The sequence below is a fragment of the Podarcis vaucheri genome, assembly GCF_965113315.1.
Source record: "Podarcis vaucheri genome assembly, chromosome: 13".
In the NCBI taxonomy this organism is placed as follows: Eukaryota; Metazoa; Chordata; class Lepidosauria; order Squamata; family Lacertidae; genus Podarcis; species Podarcis vaucheri.
Genome location: NC_138751.1, coordinates 19,825,210 through 19,845,703, shown reverse-complemented (window position 1 = coordinate 19,845,703; position 20,494 = coordinate 19,825,210). Strand labels below are relative to the sequence as shown.

General features: G+C 44.8%; 1 protein-coding gene across 2 annotated transcripts in view; it reads right to left on the bottom strand.

The window, feature by feature from the left end:
• EPS8L1 (EPS8 signaling adaptor L1) overlaps positions 1–14,629 on the bottom strand; it is a 38,592-nt gene extending 23,963 nt beyond the window's left edge. For both annotated transcript variants that reach the window (XR_014213215.1, XM_082196958.1), the window contains exons 1-9: positions 14,473–14,629; positions 7,959–8,011; positions 6,942–6,985; positions 4,953–5,011; positions 2,262–2,423; positions 1,963–2,112; positions 1,593–1,675; positions 585–700; positions 396–448 (exon numbers count right to left, since the gene is read on the bottom strand). Coding sequence is in view for 1 of the 2 variants with exons in the window: in XM_082196958.1 (XP_082053084.1) it covers positions 396–448; positions 585–700; positions 1,593–1,675; positions 1,963–2,112; positions 2,262–2,423; positions 4,953–5,011; positions 6,942–6,985; positions 7,959–7,975 (684 nt within the window). In the remaining variant the exon portion in view is untranslated. The remainder of the gene's footprint in view (positions 1–395; positions 449–584; positions 701–1,592; positions 1,676–1,962; positions 2,113–2,261; positions 2,424–4,952; positions 5,012–6,941; positions 6,986–7,958; positions 8,012–14,472) is intronic.
• Between the last annotated feature and the right edge of the window lie 5,865 nt (positions 14,630–20,494).

The window sequence follows — 20,494 nt, the reverse complement described above, 5'->3', positions numbered from 1 at the left end:
TTAAAAAATATATATAGGAGGAAAAAATAGTATTTAAGTGATCACCCCAAATATATAATATAGGTTGTGTGTGTGTTTCTTAAAGTCCAGATATGCCAATACGTTCTGTACTTTTAACAGCTGTACAACAAGCAGGGGGAAAACCCACCACAGGTGTATCTCTCCCTATCATTGCTTTGTTACCTGTCCAAACCTGCACATACCTGTCAGGAAGCTGCCAAGGGCACTGACTATGCATCAGGGACAAAAGGTGACGGGTCCTATTGGGTGCATGCAAATATAGCCAAATCCACAAATCCTACCTCATGGCAATCACTCCTACCTCCCGCAAATCATTCTAACCTCTTTTACAGGCCACCTGGTTTTTCACACCACACCTTCCCAGCTAAACTTACCACATTTTGCTCGGCCTGAATAAAGCCCAGGTCAGATTCAGCTGCCGAGATATCTGGAAGCAGAAAAAGCCAGGAGGTTAGACATACTATGCTATCCTCTGCCCTCTCTAATTTTTTAGTGATGATAGGCATAAAGGTGTGCATAGGTTTGCAGCCTTTGGCGAAGAGTCCGGGCTCCTGGCATCTCACCATTCTCCTTTTGCTCTGGCACGATAACCGTTGTCCTGGAGGGCACCTGCTTAGGAGACTGAGGCAGGGTCTCCGGAGCCTTGTTGGTCTGGCTGCCAAGCCAATTCTGGGTAGCTCTGAAGACGAGAGGCGAAAAGCAAGAGGTTGAGATAAAAAAGGAAGGGCTCTCTCTCTGAGAGAGAATACTATTCTAGACATCTCTAGCTCTCCTCTGGCTCAAGGGTGGGGAATCTTTTTCTGGTCAAGGGCTACAGTCCCTTGGGTGTGGGAGGGGCTGGAGCCAGTGGTGGGTGTGGCCAGAGCCAAAGTGGGCGGGGCTGTACCCCAAACTATGTCACTCACAAACCGGTGTACTGTTTAATGGTGAAAGCAGCTTTGGTTTCTGCTTTGTTTTAGCAGAGAAGCGGCGCATGTGGGTGCTTAACCCTTTTCTGTGTTTTTTTTTGCTGCAACTCACTCCCACTTCAAGCCACTCTCCACACCTCCACTCTGCAGGATTCAAGAAGCATGGGAGGAAACTCGCAGGGGGGAAATCAGTAGGACTTGCATTAGAAAAATAGCACGTGAGTGAAAGGGTCAGATGCCTCCACCCAAACATCTCTACTGAAAACCCACACAGACCACTCCTTGTACAGCTGCTCTTCTCTAGAAAGAGCCATCAGCAGGACTGAAATACAGTGGTACCTCGGGTTAAGAACTTAATTTGTTCTGGAGGTCCGTTCTTAACCTGAAACTGTTCTTAACCTGAGGTACCACTTGAGCTAATAGGGCCTCCCGCTGCTGCCGCGCGATTTCTGTTCTCATCCTGAAGCAAAGTTCTTAACCTGAGGTACTATTTCTGGGTTAGTGGAGTCTGTAACCTGAGGCGTCTGTAACCTGAAGCATCTGTAACCCGAGGTACCACTGTACATTGTGTGTGTGTGTGTGTGTACTTTGCAGCCTTCATAAATTTAGAACTCCCCTTTCCCTCAGACCTGTGGCTATACAGGCTTATGGGTCTGCATTCACCTGAGCGCCTCCTTCCGTTGAGCATTTCCACCTGACTTGAAGTCCAACAGAGCTCCATTAATGTCCTGCTGGATCAATTCTGCCTATAAAATGGAAGAGAAACCAAGTCAGAAAGCTCGGCAGTGAGAGAGAAAACTCTTTCCCTTCCCCAGCTCCAAAATATGCCTTAGGGCATCACATTAGCCTTCACAAACCTGGTGCCCTCCCAATGTTTTGGACTTCAACTCCCATCAGCCCCCACCAGCAGAGGAGGGCACCAGGTTGGCAAAGACTGCTTGAGGTTACATTTCCTGCAGTTGGAAGAGGGTTTCACTATCAAGAGTGGCTTTTCAAACTTCCCTTATGGATCCACAGTGTCCAGTTTCCTTACCCCTACATGGTCACATTCAAAGAAGTGGACATCTGGTTTGAGCTGGTGGGGTTCCTGGCACACAAGCAGAAGCAGCGACTGGGATCGAGACTCAGGTCGAACGGCTTCACAACGGGCCACAGCTGCTAATCCATAGTTCTCTAGCTCCTCCTGTAGGGGGAGACAAAGTCACCAAACAATCCAGACAAACCCATACGGAGCCCTCTCCAAATAAGAGATATTGGATCACAGGCCTACAGCCAACAACCTCTTGGTCCCTATTCGCCACCCAACATCACAGTCCTGGGTTGCTCCTCTACCTTTGAGTCTATGTCGAAGAGCTTGATGGCCGACCCGTTGACCTGAAGCAACATCTCCTGAACCCAGATTTTCCCTTGGGCATCCATGACGGACAGTTTCCTGGTGGCATCCTCCACGGTTGCCAAGTCATCCTCATCCCCGATGGAGAAGGTCACCAAGTGCTGGAAGATACAGAAGGGAGACAAGTCTGTGCAAATCCGTTTTAAGTCACTGAGGTTACTTGTTGCTTTATTTCGCTAGTTTGCAAATGGTTCTGGGGACCATCAGAAGGGGTTTAATAATAATAATAATAATAATAATAATAATAATAATAATAATAATTTATACCCCGCCCCGTCAGGCTGGGTTGCCCCAGCCACTCTGGGTGGCTCCCAACAGAATACTAAAAACATCATAAAGCATCAAACATTTAAAACTTTCCTAAACAGGGCTGCCTTCAGATGTCTTCTAAAAGTCAGATAGTTGTTTATTTCCTTGACATCTGATGGGAGGGCGTTCCACCACCAAGAAGGCCCTCTGCCTGCTTCCCTGTAACCTCACTTCTCACAGGGAGGGAACCGCCAGAAGGCCCTTGGAGCTGGACCTCAGTGTCCAGGCTGAAGAAGGGGGTGAAGACGCTCCTTCAGGTACAGTGGTGCCCCGCAAGACGAATGCCTCGCAAGACAAAAAACTCGCTAGACGAAAGGGTTTTGCGTTTTTTGAGCTGCTTCGCAAGACGAATTTCCCTATGGGCTTGCTTCGCAAGACGAAAACGTCTTGCAAGTTTGTTTCCTTTTTCTTAACACCGTTAATACAGTTGCGACTTGACTTCGAGGAGCAACTCATAGAACGCGGTGTGGTAGCCTTTTTTGAGGTTTTTGAAGACTTTGGTGATTTTTGAAGCTTTTCCAAAACTTTCCCGACACCGTGCTTCGCAAGACGAAAAATTCGCTAGACGAAAAAACTCGCGGAACGAATTAATTTCGTCTTGCGAGGCACCTCTGTATACTGGGCCAAGGCCATTTAGGGCTTTAAAGGTCAACATTGTGCTCGGAAACGTACTGGGAGCCAATGTAGGTCTTTCAGGCCCAGTGTTATATGGTCTCAGATATAGTAGACAAGTATTCATGGGCATCAGTATGACTACCAAAACCAACCCTGCCCTAGAACATCCAGGTGCCCAAAAGTGGAGTGTGAGTATGTGTAAAGGAGTCTGAGAGTGAGTGAATGAATACATAAATGAGAGAGAGAGAAATAGAGAGGGAGGGAGAGGAAGAAAGGCCTTGACAGGGTCTCTCCGCCATCTTATGTTTGGTTGGTGGGCAGAGAAGAGAGTGGGCCTTTTGGAGAGGGCTCTCCCTAGAGAGGCTAACTTGGCACCAAGTATGTTGGTTATTTGATGGTAGACCAGCTCATACTCCAGCTGCGCTGTCCTCTGCCTCCACAGAGCCATCTGCTACTACCAGCTGCTCTGTGGGAAGCATCTCAGTGACATTTTATATGTTGTCAGTCATACTCAGTACGCTTCTGAGAACCAGTTGCTGGAAGCTGCAGAAGAGGCTTGTGTTTGGCTGCTGCTGGAGGGTTTCCCACCGGCATCTCTTTGGCCACTTTGAGGGCAGGATGCTGGACTAGATAGGCCATTGGCCTGAACCAGGAGGGCTTCCCAGGAGGGCGGTTCCGTCACTGCAAAAAGTGAGATTACAGGGAACCAGGCGGAGGGCCTTCTCGGTAGAGGCGCCCACCCTGTGGAATGCCCTCGCGTCAGATGCCAAGGAAACAAACAACTATCTGACTTTTAGAAGACACCTGAAGGCAGTCCTGTTTAGGGAAGTTTATCGTGTTTTTAATATTCTGTTGGGAGCCACCCAGAGTGTCTGGGAAACCCAGCCAGATGGGTGGGGGATTATTATTATTACTACTACTACTACTACTACTACTTTATTATGATCTTATAGTATTGTTGATCATTGATCCCCCCCCCTAAAAATATTGTATTCAATTTTATTTGTACACCACCTTGGAATAATTTGTGTCATGAAAGGAGAATTGCGAGGAATGCATTTGTCCTGACCTTCCAGTATTAAACATGAGCTTATTCCCTCTGCTGATTTTTGCCCTGTGCCATGGCTCTTCTTGGCGCTTACTGCTTCAATGTGGATTGTATAACAGGGATGCTTTTTAAAAATTATTTTCTTGCTTGGTTCCCCATATAGTTCTACCAAAGGACAGTCCAAAAAAACATGAACGCAAAAACTTTATACAGGCCGAGGCAACATCCCAAATAAACTAGAATACCTGTCTTCCAACTCATGAGTCAGGATCCCAAAACTAGCTTGTAGGCTAACCTCAGAGTGAGTTGCATATTGTTTAGATGATTTGTTTTGGAGGGAAGACTGTTGTCTTTTAAAGAGGAGACAGCAGGCAGGCAAACAGAAGTGGAGGGAAAGGTGTAGAGTTAAGGAGGACGTATGTGGTAAAAAAAGAAGTCAGAGTCAAGTGACAAGTCAAAATAATTGAAGGCAGTTGTTCTAGAATGTTCTTCAGAATCCACTGCAACACATAGGCTTCCCATGCAATGGGTTTCCTCAAAATAACTCTGGAGGCAACCAGGAACCCCTCATCCTTATAACCTCTTCCCTAATATCACTCAGTTTCCCCCACTCTAATTCCCTAGCCACTGATGTCCCACAGCCAAAACCCAAACTTACATTGACGGCATACTGTGAGACGTCTGCCATGATAATGCTGGAATACTTCTTCCTCTGCTCTGCAGAAAGAGACAAAACATTATTTAAGGAGGAGGAATTGTGTTGCAATGTTGACTTAAACCAGCAAATGAAACCTGAAACTTTAGTGTCGACTGTCAGCCGGGTCTGTTTAGCATCAACCGGCAACTTTTATTTTAAAAAGGTGGCAGTGAGGGCGGGGATAGAGAAGGGAAGCACTGTCTTAGGGGGCTATGTCCTATACGGAACAAATGGGCAGGGAGGATGGGATTACAGGATACACACACAGTCATTCAAAGCACAAAGAATCCCAGGAACGGCTGTTTGTTACCCTGTGAGAAGTGACCTACAGTAGCCAGGACGGTGCTTTAACTATGGTGTGTACCCAGCCACAGTGCACATGAGGTCTGCCTTCTTTGTGACAGGGCTCCTGACAGTGGAGTGACAGTCGAAAATTCAGCAAATAAAACGTCATTTAATTTACATCCTAGGGGAAATTGCACATGCTTAACAGCTGCATGCCAGGGTCGTTTTCAAGACACAGAAACATCAGCATAAAAATGGGAAATAAGCATAAATGTATATACAGTCATACCTTGGTTTTCAAACAGCTGAGTTCTCGAATGCTTTGGCTCCCAAATGCTGCAAACCTGGAAGTGACTGTTCTGGTTTGCAAACTATTTTTGGAAGCAGAACGTCCCACGGTGCTTCCACGGCTTCCGATTGGCTGCAGGAGCTTCCTGCAGCCAATCAGAAGCTGTGCTTTGGTTTCTGAACATTTTGGAAGTCGAACGGACTTCCGGAACAGATTCCATTCGATTTCTAAGGTACGACTGAATGTACACACATTATACATATTACTATATCTCTCGCTCATGCACATATGCAGTGAGTGAGGGTTTGCCTAGTTTAAAGGACAATGGGTTGTATCCAGTGCTAATCTGACTCAGAGTAGACCCATGGAAGTTAACGGACATGACTAACTTAGGTTCATTAATTTCAATGGGTGTACTCTGACTAGGACTAGCACAGGTTAAAACTCTTAATAAGAACATCCAGGGATTTATCTCTCTAAGGAACACTTTTCAGTTCTTAAGAATTATTACCTCTTCTAAAGAGGAGGGATGTAATTACTGCCTCTCCCTGCGGGAACCAGTTTAGCTTGTGAGAAATACACACACACCCATCTCCTCCCTTCTTACTGCTTCTCGGCTGATTACTGCTCTTTCCCCACATCATGCGGCACAGAATCTTTGGTTTTTAAATCCCAGGAAAATGAAATGTTCAAGCTTCCTCAAGTAAAAGGGGAGAAACACAGAGAGGATGTAAACTGAAAGACTGATGGGTTTCCTGGTTTAGTTTGCAGCAGAGGAGCAGAAGTTCGTTGTGGTATCATACACAAGATCCCAACGTTGGAAGAAAAAAACTTTTAGTTTCATAGCACACAGCAGAACATGAGGGGGAACCACGCCAGCCTTGAAAGCTCTGCAGAAACAGTTATGAGCAAGACAAATTTTGCAAAAGATCACCCATATAATTTTTTTTGCAGCACTTTTCAAAGCTGTGCGAGTTCTTTATTATTAAAAAAAAGTGAGGTGCCTGCACTCAAGGAGATTATAAAGCAATAAACTGCATTTTGATGGTAGCGAAGTCAACCAAGGAAGAGAGGGGAGGGCGAGTCAAGGGATTAATTGTAAACAAATGTGGTTATTGAGGGTGAGGAGCAAAGAGTTAAGCCAAAGGCTTCCCAGGTAAGGTGTTGATGTGAGAAAGGGATCCCACGTGACATACTCAGGAAGGGAGTTCCAGGTGTAAAGATCACCAGCAGATCCATTTATGAGAGCTGGTAATCCTTGAAAAAGTTGAGGATGCTACAGCTTCAGGATTGAGAAGGTCTTCAGATTTGAAACGTACCAGCACACTCATAAATAAACAAATCTTCCAGATACATTCCTATACTCCAAAACTCACCATAAATGGCTCTGGCACTGGGCTTGGAGCGGTCACTGCCGAGGCTGCAAGACAAAATGGACTAGTTATTCAACAACCGGAAGAAATCACCTCAGGTCCACATTTCCAGACTACTATACATCCTTCTCAAAGCTTGCTAGGCCCTCAGGCTCCCCTCCGCCCATGAATCCTGGACGCCAGTATCTTCTAGGGCTGGGGAACCTGTCCAAATCCTATCTATCAGTAATCTGTGCCACTAAATTTTACTTCAGCTCCCAAACAAGGCCATGGCGCTATATTGAAACAGCCCAGTTTCTGTTCAAAGAGGTTTTGCAGCCATTAGTGCCGCAGCCCACGTCAACTCTAGTCCCACAGCCACCAACCCCTTTTGTCAACGCAGAAGTGAAATAAAAAGAGAGGCAAGACTATGGCAAGACTTCCTTGTCATACCAGCAGGGCCTCTACATGATCCCCAATGGCTGTTTCCGAAGCAGTCCCTTGACAATGCTCAGTAAGTTAAAAAATCATAACGAAAGGGGCAAGTGAACAAGGGAGGCGCTCCTGGTGAGTTCCGGCAGCTCATTTTCTAGAAAAATAGCAGGTGAAGCGTAGGAGACACCTTTACCTTAAGATCTGGGAAGGGTGTGAGGCCTGGAGAGAATCCTGAGGTTCAGACAGGGAAGTTCGGAGGGTTACATTTGCCCCCTGCCAGCCCTGAGGGTCTCCACCTTTTGTGGAGGGCAGTGGCTCTCCAAGGTATCAGTCGCTGGGCCTTCTTCCCAGCACAACCCGGAGCTATGAAATGTCAGGGATCACACCTAACACCTTTTCTTTGCAGGTCGGGCTCTCTCAACCCTTGGGACAAAAAGTGAGTACATGCCCAGAACACCACAGAAGGTTCTGGAAAGCAAAGAACTTTGTGCTTAAGCTCTACATCCCAGATAAAACTGGGCACACCTTGAATTTCAGTGCCTCCCTAGGTAGTCTTGCTCCCAAATCTGTAGGTGTTGGATGGAGTTCTCTGACAGCCAATCTTACCTTCCTGAGTCACTCATGATGTCAGTGGCCTCGTCTGAAAGTCCCAATGCAACCTGGCAAGGATAAGAAGAGAACTTTGGTGGCAAAGGGGTGGAAGGAACAAGAAGCCCCGACCATAACGGACTATCATTGCAAGCTACAAGAATTTGCTGAAATCGCGCAGTTAACAAATACCCTGAGAGGCAATTCAAAACAAAAATTTATGGAAAAGTGGGATAGATATAAATCATATGTTCAAAAATACAGTAAAGGTTCGCTATCTGTGCTAGCATTTGATTGACGTTCGAGTAAGAATGAGTTGAGAAGTAAGACTAAGACCACATATTGATATAGGAATGTATTAGATAACATGTAAAGAAATATACAATAATAAGAGTACATTCATCTGTAAAAAAGGAATATACAATGGGATAGACAGAAAGTCTAGTGTGTTGGTATGTATATGATTTTTTTGGGGGGGAATTGTTTTTGTTTTTTTCTCTTTGTTCTTTCTTTTTTTGTTTGTTTATTTCATTTTCTTTCTAGGTATATAAAATTTATATATAATTTTTGTATACATGTTGGAAATTATATTATAGTAAGTCCTGTAATGTAATATGACAACGTTTACCGATGTAATATAAAAATGTTAACAAATAAATAAAATGCAAATTAAAAAAAAAGAGAGAAGGTTATCCGTTTCACGACAAGCCTGCATACAGAAAGCAAGTAGCTTGTGTTGCTCTATGGGTGGGGAGCCCCCAGGGCTGGATTTAGGTTTAATGAGGCCCTAAGCTACTGAAGGTAATGGGGCCCCCCTGTCCACCCCTGTCCTTTGTCAACAACAAATTGCCGCTGTTTTTTGAGTTGAATATATGCTATATGGTAATTTACGGACCTAATAGGAATCTAAAGCCATTTGCACATGTTGCCACGCAACCAGGTGATGCAGAATGTAGGCATCCTATATATAGAAATGAGTAAAGCAGTGATATTTTAGGGAGCAGGCTAGCAGGCGGGGCCCATTACTTACATCATAGGAGCCGACACAACACAAAACACTGTTGTCTTATGTAGGTTTTATTTTATTTGTTTTTTATCTTATATTTTGGAAATGTACATCCAGTTTTTTGCCTTTAAATTTTTTGGGGGGCCCCAAGAGAGTGGGGCCCTAAGTTATAGCTTGTTTAGCTTATATGTAAATCCGGCACTGGGAACCCCAGACCCAGGGGCCATATGTGGCCCTCCAGCACTCTCTATCTGGCCCTTGGAACTCTCCCCACAACGATCCTGCTTTGCATCCAGAGTGTTTTTGCCTGGCTGGGATGTGTCCCTAAAAACTCTGTGGCTTGTCTGGGTGGTGGACGGAGAGGGAAGTGCTGTGGAAAAGTAATATTTGCCTTGACTCCTCTGCCCACTTTTGCCTCTGGCGCTGCCTACCTCTGGCATGTGGCCTTCAGCAGGTCGCCTATAAGGAAATACAGCCTTGGGGCTGAAAAAGGTTCCCTACCCCTGTGCTAAAAAGAACAACGGCAAATGCCTGTTCTCCCACTAGAAGAGTGGTTTCAGAATTCATTAAGCAGGCCCAGGCAGCTGCCAATAGACACCCAGCGGACATTTGATTTCAGGGATTATTACCCCCGACCCCCGACCCCCAACACACACACACACACACACGTACTCTGAGCTCTGTACTCATTTCCCTTGTTCTTGCAGTTAAAATCCACTTTGACGAAGCGTCCTAAACAATATTATATGACTAGCAAATTCAAGCTGACATTGCTAGTTTAGAGGTGAATGCTTTGCATGTGGCTCAGGTACCCTGATGCTACATTTGCATGCCTTCACACCTGAGATGGGTACTGTCAGGCTTTGGGCCTTAGTAAGAGGGAGGCTCAAAAAGGAACTTTTTAAAGGTCTTGGCTGTGATGAAGGAAGAAAATCCTGATGTTAGAGAAGGGAGGGATCATTATTCCCTTCTCTTCCCTGCCTTTACTGCCCTAATGGTTTAATTTATTTACATATTTGCTTAATTTTAATCACCATTTCAACCCTGCTCTGATTCAGCTTTAAGGAGCAGGTTTTTGTGGGGAATATTTGGGGCAACCCCCCCCCCCCAACCAACCATTATGTTTGGACATTAAAGCGCAGCCAGTGGGGCTGGGTAAAAGGTAAACCCAGTTGTGCTGATGTACTAATCCATGGGCAGGCAAACTGAGGCCTGGGGGCCAAATCCGGCCCAATTGCCTTCTAAATCCGGCCCCCGAACAGTCCGGGAATCAGCATGTTTTTACATGAGTAGAATGTGTGCTTTTATTTAAAATGCATCTCTGGGTTATTTGTGGGGCATCGGAATTCGTTCATTAATTTTTTTCCAGAATATAGTCCGGCCCCCCACAAATTAATAATAATAATAATAATAATAATAATAATAATAATAATAATAATAATAATAATTTATTATTTATATCCCGCCCATCTGGCTGGGCTTCCCCAGCCACTCTGGGCGGCTTCCAAAAGAATCTTAAAATACTATAATACATCAAACATTAAAAGCTTCCCGAAACAGGGCTGCCTTCAGATGTCTTCTAAAAGCCTGGTAGTTGTTGTTCTCTTTGACATCTGGTGGGAGGGCGTTCCACAGGGACCGAGAAGGCCCTCTGCCTGGTTCCACAAAGTCTGAGGGACAGTTGACCGGCCCCCTGCTGAAAAAGTACGTGACCCCTGTACTAATCTGATGTTGATTATTTATTCATTTATCGTCACATGCATTCTTCCAGGATGCCTTTCTGTTTTATCCTCAAAACAACGCTGCGAGGCTGGTTCGGCTAAAAGAGATTGCGATTGGCAACCCAGTGGGCTTGCTGTTTGAACCGTGGTCTCCCAGGTCCGATTCTGACACTCTAACCACTTTGCCACAATGGTATTTTGTACCTCATTGTATTCTGATCTTATTATGCTGACTGGCATGATGTACCTACATGTGGGCAGTATAGGGTTGTTGTTTTTTGTGTAACGAAATAAATAAAACCCCAGATCATTTACAGTACAAGGGTGTGCGATCATGCACACATGGTAAAGTAAGTAGGCCTCGCTCCTGCCCAAGAATGCTGCGGCATCTCTTGCCAACGGCCACACCTGTTTCGTTTCACCTGGCAAGGTGCTTTGTTTATTAAAGGTGGGATTTAACCTCCTTCTATGCTTGGAGCAGAGCCAACCTGCTCTTGTCTAACCATGCTTCTTTTTCGGAGAAGAAGCCGCACAAGGAGCAAGCGGCTTAATGGTTAAAGCAGAGGTCGTAGTGTTTAATAGTGCGGGTGGTAGCAAGAGAAACAGGATACTCTCTTCCCGATATTTGCTTAAATATCCCAGCTACAGATTTGCAAGCAATGCTCATTTATGCACAGGTCTATCGCCAGCCGATATGAAGAAACAATGGTCAATATTGACTCAGTTGGACTGTGTATTTGGGTTTAGGCCAGAAAGGAAAAAGGATTACTGCTTATATGTCACCGCTTCCCCCCCCAAACATTACCTGCCCACCCCCATCCAAATTAGGTGGGTTTCAAGAAGGTGGTGCATCCCTTTTTAATTTTGGCAGGGTTCCTGCCTTTTTGGAACACAAGAGGCAGAAATTCAAGATTTCCCTAGTGTTGCGCCTCCATTCACAAAGAAACTGCACTTGTTGATTTTCTGTTTGCCATGCACAAGGTGAAAATTCTTTGCTCAGGGCCCCATGATTTCTGGGTCATGTTAGCCAACTGCTAGATAACGCTGCTGCATCTGATTACTATACCCAAAGCGTAACTCTGAATTCGGTAATCTGTTTTGAAAGCTGCTGCCTAATCCTGGATGTGTGAAATGAAGCGACAAAATATAGGCGCACCTCTAAGCATGCATAATGCGTTTTCGCCCTCACCTCTGAGAGAGGGTAAGAATTGTTGGGCAGGTGAGAGCTCTACAACCTGTCTCTGGAGAAAGTATACACTATCTACATGTTAGCCCCACTTTTTCTCTTCTTACACATTTCTTTCATTTCCAAAACGTCTATACATCCTGCTTTTTGATGCAAAAGGGCACAAACAAGGCTGTTTGCAAGAAATAGCATATGCCCCCAAATGGGGGCAGTCCCTGTTTCCTGGTTCTGCTCTCTGTTAAACCTCTCTTTCTCTCTCTCTTTTTTTTTTTTTTGCCTTTGGGGGATGCCTAATTAGTATGTTGCTAGTACAAATTGCTCGAGTTGTCATTTATCAGGCTCAGCCCCAGCTCCAGGGCTTTGGCAGTAAAAACAGCACCTTTGGAGGCACACAGTGGGGGGTGGGGGGCGGATGAGGCATAGAGCATATTCCAGAGTGGGGCCCCACAGCAACTTGTTCTTTGAAATTAATGCAGCCAGTTTTAGGCACTTTTTAAAAAGTCAGAATAATGTCATGTGGCGTTTGGCCCAAATTTATCATAGGAATATAGGAAGCTGAATTATAACAAACCAAACCATTGCTCTATCTAGCCCTGTACTGTCTATTCTGAATAGTGGTGGCTTTCTAGGGTTTACAACAGGGAATCTCTCCCAGCCCTTCCTAGAGATGCCATAGATTGGACCTGCAACCTTCTGCATGCAAAGCAAATGTTCTACCACTTTTCTGTGGCTTTCCCCCTTCTTGTCTCTGCTAGAGATGCGCATTAATACATGCACTTGAACAATAAGCTTCCACATAGGGAACAAAGCCCATTTTACAGATTGTCACTGCTGAGGTTGCAAACCCTTGGCAATGCATAAATTGCGTGTTTGCTGTTCTGGTGGTGGTGAGGATCAGGCAGTGATCCTTGAGGCGAGAGTAGGAGGCTTACAAAAATGGACATCTTCTCATCTGATATTTTGGAGGGTAGGCAGCCATAAAGAAACTAAGCCAAAGATGCAGCAACCATTCTGGGAAATATACCAATAAAGCCACAGATTTAATAGAGAAAATTTGCCTAAAAGACGCCTGCAGAAGCAACACTGTCCTTGGACAAAAAGGTAGGATATAACTGTAAAAATGAAATAAATGGATCATATATCCAAATACTTTCAGGTTTAACCCTTGCCCATGTTTGCTGTCAAAGCCTTTAACAAAAGAGGGGCATATGTTTGCTGAAGCTCAATAGTTACAACTATGACCCCCTAATGGGAACGCTTAGCCCAAGGGTCAGCAAACTTTTTCAGCAGGGGGCTGGTCCACTGTCCCTCAGACCTTGTGGGGGGCCGAACTATGTTTTGGGGAAAAAATAATAATGAACAAATTCCTATGCCCTGTGGATTTTAAATAAAAGCACACATTCTACTCATGTAAAAACACGCTGATTCCTGGACTGCCCACAGGCTGGATTTAGAAGGTGATTGAGCCGGATCCGGCCCCTGGGCCTTAGTTTGCCTACCCATGACTTAGACCAATGGACAAAAGTTATGATGACTAAGATTTCAGTGGGTCTATTCTGAGTATGAGTTACGGTAGTCAGCTGCAATCGAAAAATGTAGGGCTAGCTTTTGATGCTTTGGCAAGGAAAGTCTTTCTGCGTATGTTTAGAGGTTCTCTCTAACATACATGAGAGATCACCACAAAAAACAACAACAACAAAAACCATTGGTGTGTTTTTTAAACAACATATCTCTTTTCTGTTCCACACAAATCTGGAATCTTCCTATTCAGAACCAAAAAGCCTCAAAATAGCTGCTCCCTGGGCTAGAACATCCTGGATCTCGTGGCAAGAAACTGTGTAAAAAGAGATTTAGCCAACACTGAGGAAAGAGAAGCATAACAAGCACCCTCAAGGGGATTGTGGCGGCAGTGGGGAAATGTGACTGACACACGCAGAATACCGTTAAGAGAAAAATCCGGCATGTGCAGGCCTATCTCTGCTCAATCTTTCTTTAAAACTATAGGTACATGTGGAAGCTTTTTTGTGGGTGGGGAGGATCGATGACACAACCAACGCTCTGGGGGCCTGGCCCCTTGCAGGTATTCCAGGTCTGCCTGTGATGTTCAACTTTCAATTAAAAACAAAGTCTCTACCCTTTTTATTTGTGGAAATATAAGTGCCTGGTCAATGTTCTAGTCAATTGCTAAGAAACACAATGAACACAACTTAAGTTCTGGATGCTTTGCAAGAGACCTCCCCCCCCCTTACTTTCCAGCGCCCTCTCACCAGAAAAACAATGCGATCTCTTTTTGGCAACTGATAAGATCCACGTTAAACCACTATCGGGGTTTCTTCTAAATAAAAGGGTTCCCATTTTAGGAACCACAGCACGGTCCCTGCTGCAAATCAAGTGCTTCTATTTGTCAAAAACTGAAAAATCTACCCTGCCAGAAGAAAGCCAACTTTCTTGCTCTACTGAGCAAGGCCTCCCCCCCCCCCCCGCTTCTGCACCAGAGAGTTGAGGACCAAGTTCCCTTGGTGCAACCAACTAACTAGGCTCCATCACCACAAAGCCCAGGCTCCCTCCTTGTCCCTTCCCTCTCCCCTCCACAAGCTCCCACCATACTTTTAGACTTACCTTCTACGCAGCAGTCCCTCTCTTTAGTTCTCAACCATCTCTGCTTTGGGCACCCAGCTGGTGGCATCTGACATGGCAAGTAGAAACTACCGATGTGGCTTGAGACTTACCAGTCCCTATGAGAGTGAGCCTGTCAGCTGAACCACACCCCTTGCATACCTGGGCAGGTAGCAGTCACTCACCAGGTGCCTTTAAAAAAAAAAAAAGCCTCAGGAACACACACACCAACCTGTATTTGAAACGAAACTTTTGCTAGGGGAAAAAAGTGGCAGGGCTTTTTCTGGAGGCAGCTGGTTGGAGGAAGAGGGAAATGAGGGCATGCTTTAAAACGTGCTTGCAGGCATTGTACGTGCCTGGTGAGAAGCTGTGGTCATTTTCCTTGCACGTGTCTATGCACTAAAACGCCTGCATATGTACTCATTCTACATGACAGATCTACAGAGTTTGTTGAACGCCCATCAATTCAGATAGTTCAAGGCTCTTATGTTGACCTGCAGAGCCCTTAACAACTTGGGTCCAAGACAGCTTAAGGACCTTTTATCTTTGGTGGACCTGCAAAAGGTTAAAAGAGTTTTGGGAAATAATCCATAATGAACTGAAAAAAATGTTTTAAAGTACTTTCCCAAAACAACCAGAGTCCTTTTCGTTGGGGATAATTCAGACGGATATTCCCAGGTGTCAAAAAAGATTATTTATGTATGCCACTAATGTGGCTAGTGTTTTGTTAGCCCCAAAATGGAAAATGAGCGAGGTCCCAACTAAAGAAGAATGGCAACTTAAGCTGATGGAATGTATGTGCAGCTTGCAGACTTAACATACAGAATAAGAGCAAAAGAAGAACATACATTTAGAGAAGACTGGATAATGTTTATTGAGTATGTGGGGGGGGGAATTGTGTACACTTGAAAAGGTTGGCAGCATTAAGATAAATTCAACAGTGTAAATAAGTTTTGATGGATGTAATAATGGAATACTGAATGGTTTAGTTTTTGTAAAATATGCAGGGATTTACGATATGCAAAATGAGCCATGGAAAGAGAAAATCAGCTGGAGGAATACTGGTAATTGTCCCCTGCATTACAGATGCCTGCCTGGTCTCTACTAGAGGTACTGTATTGGGTATTTTGTGCCACTGGTCCCATTCTGTGCTTCCAGCAGAGACTGGTCAGGCACCCTAACTTTTGACTTTCAGGCATGTCTAAGACTTTCACAGCAACAGACCTATGCCATTGTTTAATTCCCCAACCCCAGCTAGCTACTTTCATTTGTTTTATTGTTATACACCACCCTGAAGTTTTGTTTTGGTAGGAGTATATATAAAAAAGACTTTTGTAAATAAAATAAAATAAAATAAAAATTGAGGGGGAAAGGCATTTCAGTTTTGTCCGGTTTTAACACTGAAGGCAACACTGATTTGCGGGGGTGGCACAAAGTCAAGTTGGGCAGAGCAAAGGGGAAGGGGAACTTTCTGGGTTCTAAAGGAAGCGTTGGCTGTCCAATGCATTTTTGCAGAGAAGGGCAGAAGTTTAGGACCCTTTTCCAATGAGCATGGTCTATATAACATGTCTGGGGTAGCTATGTAATTTCGTTTCTTTTATTTAGGCTTAATGGAAGCTCTTATTTAGTATGTCTCTCTGGTAACCCATATTTTGCTGAACTCGCTCGTAACTTTTGAGGTAGGTGGGTTTCTGGCAGTTTTGGATAGTCCTCTTGTCAGCTCCAGCTGCTTTATAGGTGTTTCCCGAAACCTAGGCAATAAACTTCCATTTGCATTTATAGACTTTTGTTATCTTTTTTGTTTTGGTCTGTTATAGCATGTGATGGCTCTTGCTTGTTCAAGGCGCCTGGAACAATTTGCTCTGCATGAACACATCATGTCTTAGCTGAGGTCAATTACCGTATTTTTTGCTCTATAAGACTCACCTTTTCCCTCCTAAAAAGTAAGGGGAAATGTGTGTGCATCTTATGGAGCGAATGCAGGCTGCGCAGCTATCCCAGAAGCCAGAACAGCAAGAGGGATTGCTGCTTTCACTGCACAGCGATCCCTCTTGCTGTTCTGGCTTCTGAGATTCAGAATATTTTTTTCTTGTTTTCCTCCTCCAAAAACTAGGTGCGTTTTGTGGTCTGGTGCATCTTATAGAGCGAAAAATACGGTAAATTGATCTCTGTGTTTCCATGAAGAGGCAAATAGCTGTATTGAATGGTTATCCAGCTAACCTGCTAGCCATGTAATCAAAAGGGTGTCAGGCTGTGTTGATTTCCAACACTGGCTGTACGTGTGTGTGTGTGTGTGTGTGTGTGTGTGTGTGTGTGTGATACCTAAAAGGGTAGTGGCAGGACACTTGCTTTGCATGTAGAAGGTTCTAGTTTCAATCCCTGCTGCTTCCAGATAGGGCTGGGGTAGACCCTGCCTAAAACCCGGGGCTGGATTAAGACCTTTAGCTGCCTAAGCACTTAAAAGTATTTGGTGCCCCTATCTATCTAATTCAAAATACAAACACATGAGCCTCGGTAGACCAAGTGGCAGTTTACCAGTTACCAGATTCTCATTTCGTTGTTGTATTCCCAAGATTAATGTATATCATTAATATATACAATTGTACCTTGGAAGTCGAATGTCTTGCGAATTTAACATTTTGGCTCCTGAACGCCACAAACCCAGGAGTGAGTGTTCTGGTTTGCAAACATTCTTTGGAACCCGAAAGTCTGACACAACACCTGGGGCTTCTGATTGGCTGCAGGAGCTTTGTGCAGCCAATTGGAAGTTGTGCCTTGCTTTCTAAATGTTTTGGAAGTCAAATGGACTTCCAAAACAGATTTCGTTCGACTTACGAGGTAACACATTATTATTTTCATTTATAGTTGGAGCCTCTTTTTCAGCTGCAGCATATGGTCCATGGTAAATCCAGCAATGGAAAATGTCTCTGGTGCCCCTCTTCCCTTGATGCCCTAAGCCGTGCTTCTTTTGCTTAATGGTTAATCCAGCGCTGCTAAAACTCCAGAGAGCACCCGCCAGTCAGTTGTCGATAATGCTGAGCTAGATGGCCTCACTCAGTATACAGCAACCTCCTATGTGCGGCAACTTCCTCTTGTGTGCTTCAGAAATGACCCATCAGAACAGACCAATGAAGTGCCAAGGTCAGAGGGTACATGAGGCAGCCACTGGCAGAAGCTACACGGGTTTGGGCTTGGCCAGTGGGAGACCCCTGGGAGCCTCCTTTAAACCCACCCCTTTTGAGTTTAACGGCAGAGAAAAAGCAGAATATAAACATTTGAGTGACAGCTGCCTGAAGCAGCTACCCTACCCACCAAAGTAAGGAAATTATTCTCTCTGTGTGTTCACAGAAGAAAAGAATGCTCTCTGTTCTCACTCCTTTTGAAAAGATCCAGAACGAAGCAGGAACAGTAGCGGCTCAGGTGTGTCCCCACCCAGCCAGTTTCAGGTGTCAATACAACGCAGGCTATAAAAAAAAGTATCAAAGGACATTCCTACCGCACACTCTCATTGTTTAGTTGTTACCCAACACTCCAAGGCTCCCACTTCCAGCCTGGCGTACTCATTTATGGTAGGGTCTCTTACCCGCTGTCAATGAGACGCAGGAGTGAATGAAGTGGGCAGGGAGATGTTTTCTTCTTCTTCGGCAATCACTCATAGCCAAGTAAGATTGTCTTCCATAAACAGGGTTTTAACAATGAGTCCGTAAGTGACTGTGGAGGCCAAATCTGGATCCACATGTCCTTCCACGGTGGGGACATTGGTTTCCAGGCGGGAGTTGATCACAGTGTGGATTTGCCAAGCGTGCCTTCCTCTTAGCACCTTTCTCCCTTGTGTCCTGAGTCTTCAAAGCCCATGACACCTTTGGTAAAGGCTGTTCTCCAACTGGAGCGCTCGCAGGCAAGTGCTTCCCAATTGTTGGTGTTTATACTGCATTTTTAAAAAATTGTCTTTAAACCTATTTTGTTGATCACCAGCATGACACTTTCCATTTTGAAGTTTGGAATAGAGTAGTTGCTTTGGAAGACGATAATCAGGCATCCGCAAAACATGACCAGTCCAACGAAGTTGGCATTGAAGAATCATTGCTTCAACACTGGTGATCTTTGCTTCTTCCAGTACACTGGTATTAGTTTGCCTGTCTTCCCAAGTGATGGGTAAAATGTGTCAATGAGACGCAGGTGTGAGTGAAGTGGGCAGGGATATGTTTTATACTGTAGGTAACAGAGCAACATCCTTGAGGCTGCCTCAGAACAGGTCACACTCTTTGCCCATCTAATTCAGTGATGTCTAACGGGCAGCAGCTAAGGGTGTCTCTCTTTTTTTAAGGGTGATCATTAGTATTGCTTACTCACATCCTGCCCTAACTACCAAAGGAGCAGCAAAGAATAAAATAATTGAAACATGGAAAGCTACACACACCCATTCCAGTACAGATGCAGACTGGGAACGATCTCTACTTAAAAGGCTTGTTGGGAGAGAAAGGTTATGAACAGGAGCTGAGAAAAGAACAGCCAGTTTAATATTTCACAAGAGGGAATCCTAAAAAAGGTTGATGCCACAAATCTAAAAGCCTGGATATCTTCTACTCTTCCTTTTGAGAGGCAGGGACCTAGCTTGGGGCCTTTCTTGCTCTCTGGCAAGAAAAATTACAATTCCTTCCCCTGACTGACTAGTGCGATGCAGCCACAGTTATTGGGAGATGGGAACCCTGGAGTCGAGTAGGCAAGGCTGCAGCAAGGCCTCTCTTGCTAGGTGGGGCTGCAGAGCGAAATCATTTCCTCATAAACCACCAAAACTGGCTGTGTACATTTTAACGCCTCTGGGTTGCTATAGCACAGGAAACACACAAGCGGAACAATAAAGTTCTTTTTTAAAAACACACACACCACCATACATTTTAATGTACTAATGCTGATTAATACCTTAAAAATGCAGCTCCCATGAACCTGACATGCAACTTGTCAGAGTTGCAGGACAGCCAGCTTTCCCACATCATGAAAGCAGGCCATAGGGGAGGGGGGACTTAAAGAGGATCCACCCTGAGACAGGAAGAAACCTAAGCAACTCTATTACCAGAGTTGGGGGTAGCATAAAAAAGAGAGACTCTCCCTCTCCCTTCTGATACCAAGCTGTCAAAAAAATTTAGTGGGAGCTCTAATGTCACAGATCACAAAGGTGGTCTAAACCAAATGTATTAGAAAAGAGGTGGAAAACAAATTAGGGCTCCGAGCAAGTTAGCAACCCCCAAACTTCTACCCTGCCTCTAGTCCAGTGGTTCCCAACCTTTTTTTGGCCATGCCCCACCTAAGTACCTCTAAAATCCTGATTGCCTGCCCCGCCGGTGACATATATTTATTATTCAAAAAGTGAACTCCTATTCATGTGGAGGAAGCCTAAAAGGCCATTTAGGTAAAGGGACCCCTGACCGTTAGGTCCAGTCACGGACTCTGGGTTTGTGGCGCTCATCTCGCTCTATAGGCCGAGGGAGCCAGCGTTTGTCCACGGACAGCTTCTGGGTTATGTGGCGAGCATGACTAAGCTGCTTCTGACGAACCAAAGCAGCACACAGAAACGCCGTTTACCTTCCCGCCGGAGCGGTACCTATTTATCTACTTGCAATTTGACATGCTTTCGAACTGCTAGGTGGGCAGGAGCTGGGACAGAGCAGCGGGAGCTCACCCTGTCGTGGGGATTCGAACTGCCAACCTTCTGACTGGCAAGCCCTAGGCTCTGTGGTTTAACCCACAGCGCCACCTGCGTCCCAAAAGGCCATTAGCTTGGTCTTAAACAAGCTTCCAAAGAACATGGCAGCCATGAAAGAGAAGAACGAAAGGACAGTTGAAGTACTGAGGAAGAAACCACAAATAAATTGTTAAGAAGAAATGAAGTGATATGAAGAAATGGCAAATGAAGTTTCAAAACATGTAATAAAGATGTGTATGTCACAATATGTATTTATATACTGCATAAAAGCCCCTAGAACTGTAAGAAATGCAAAAAAAATCACTGTTAACTGGTTCTCGA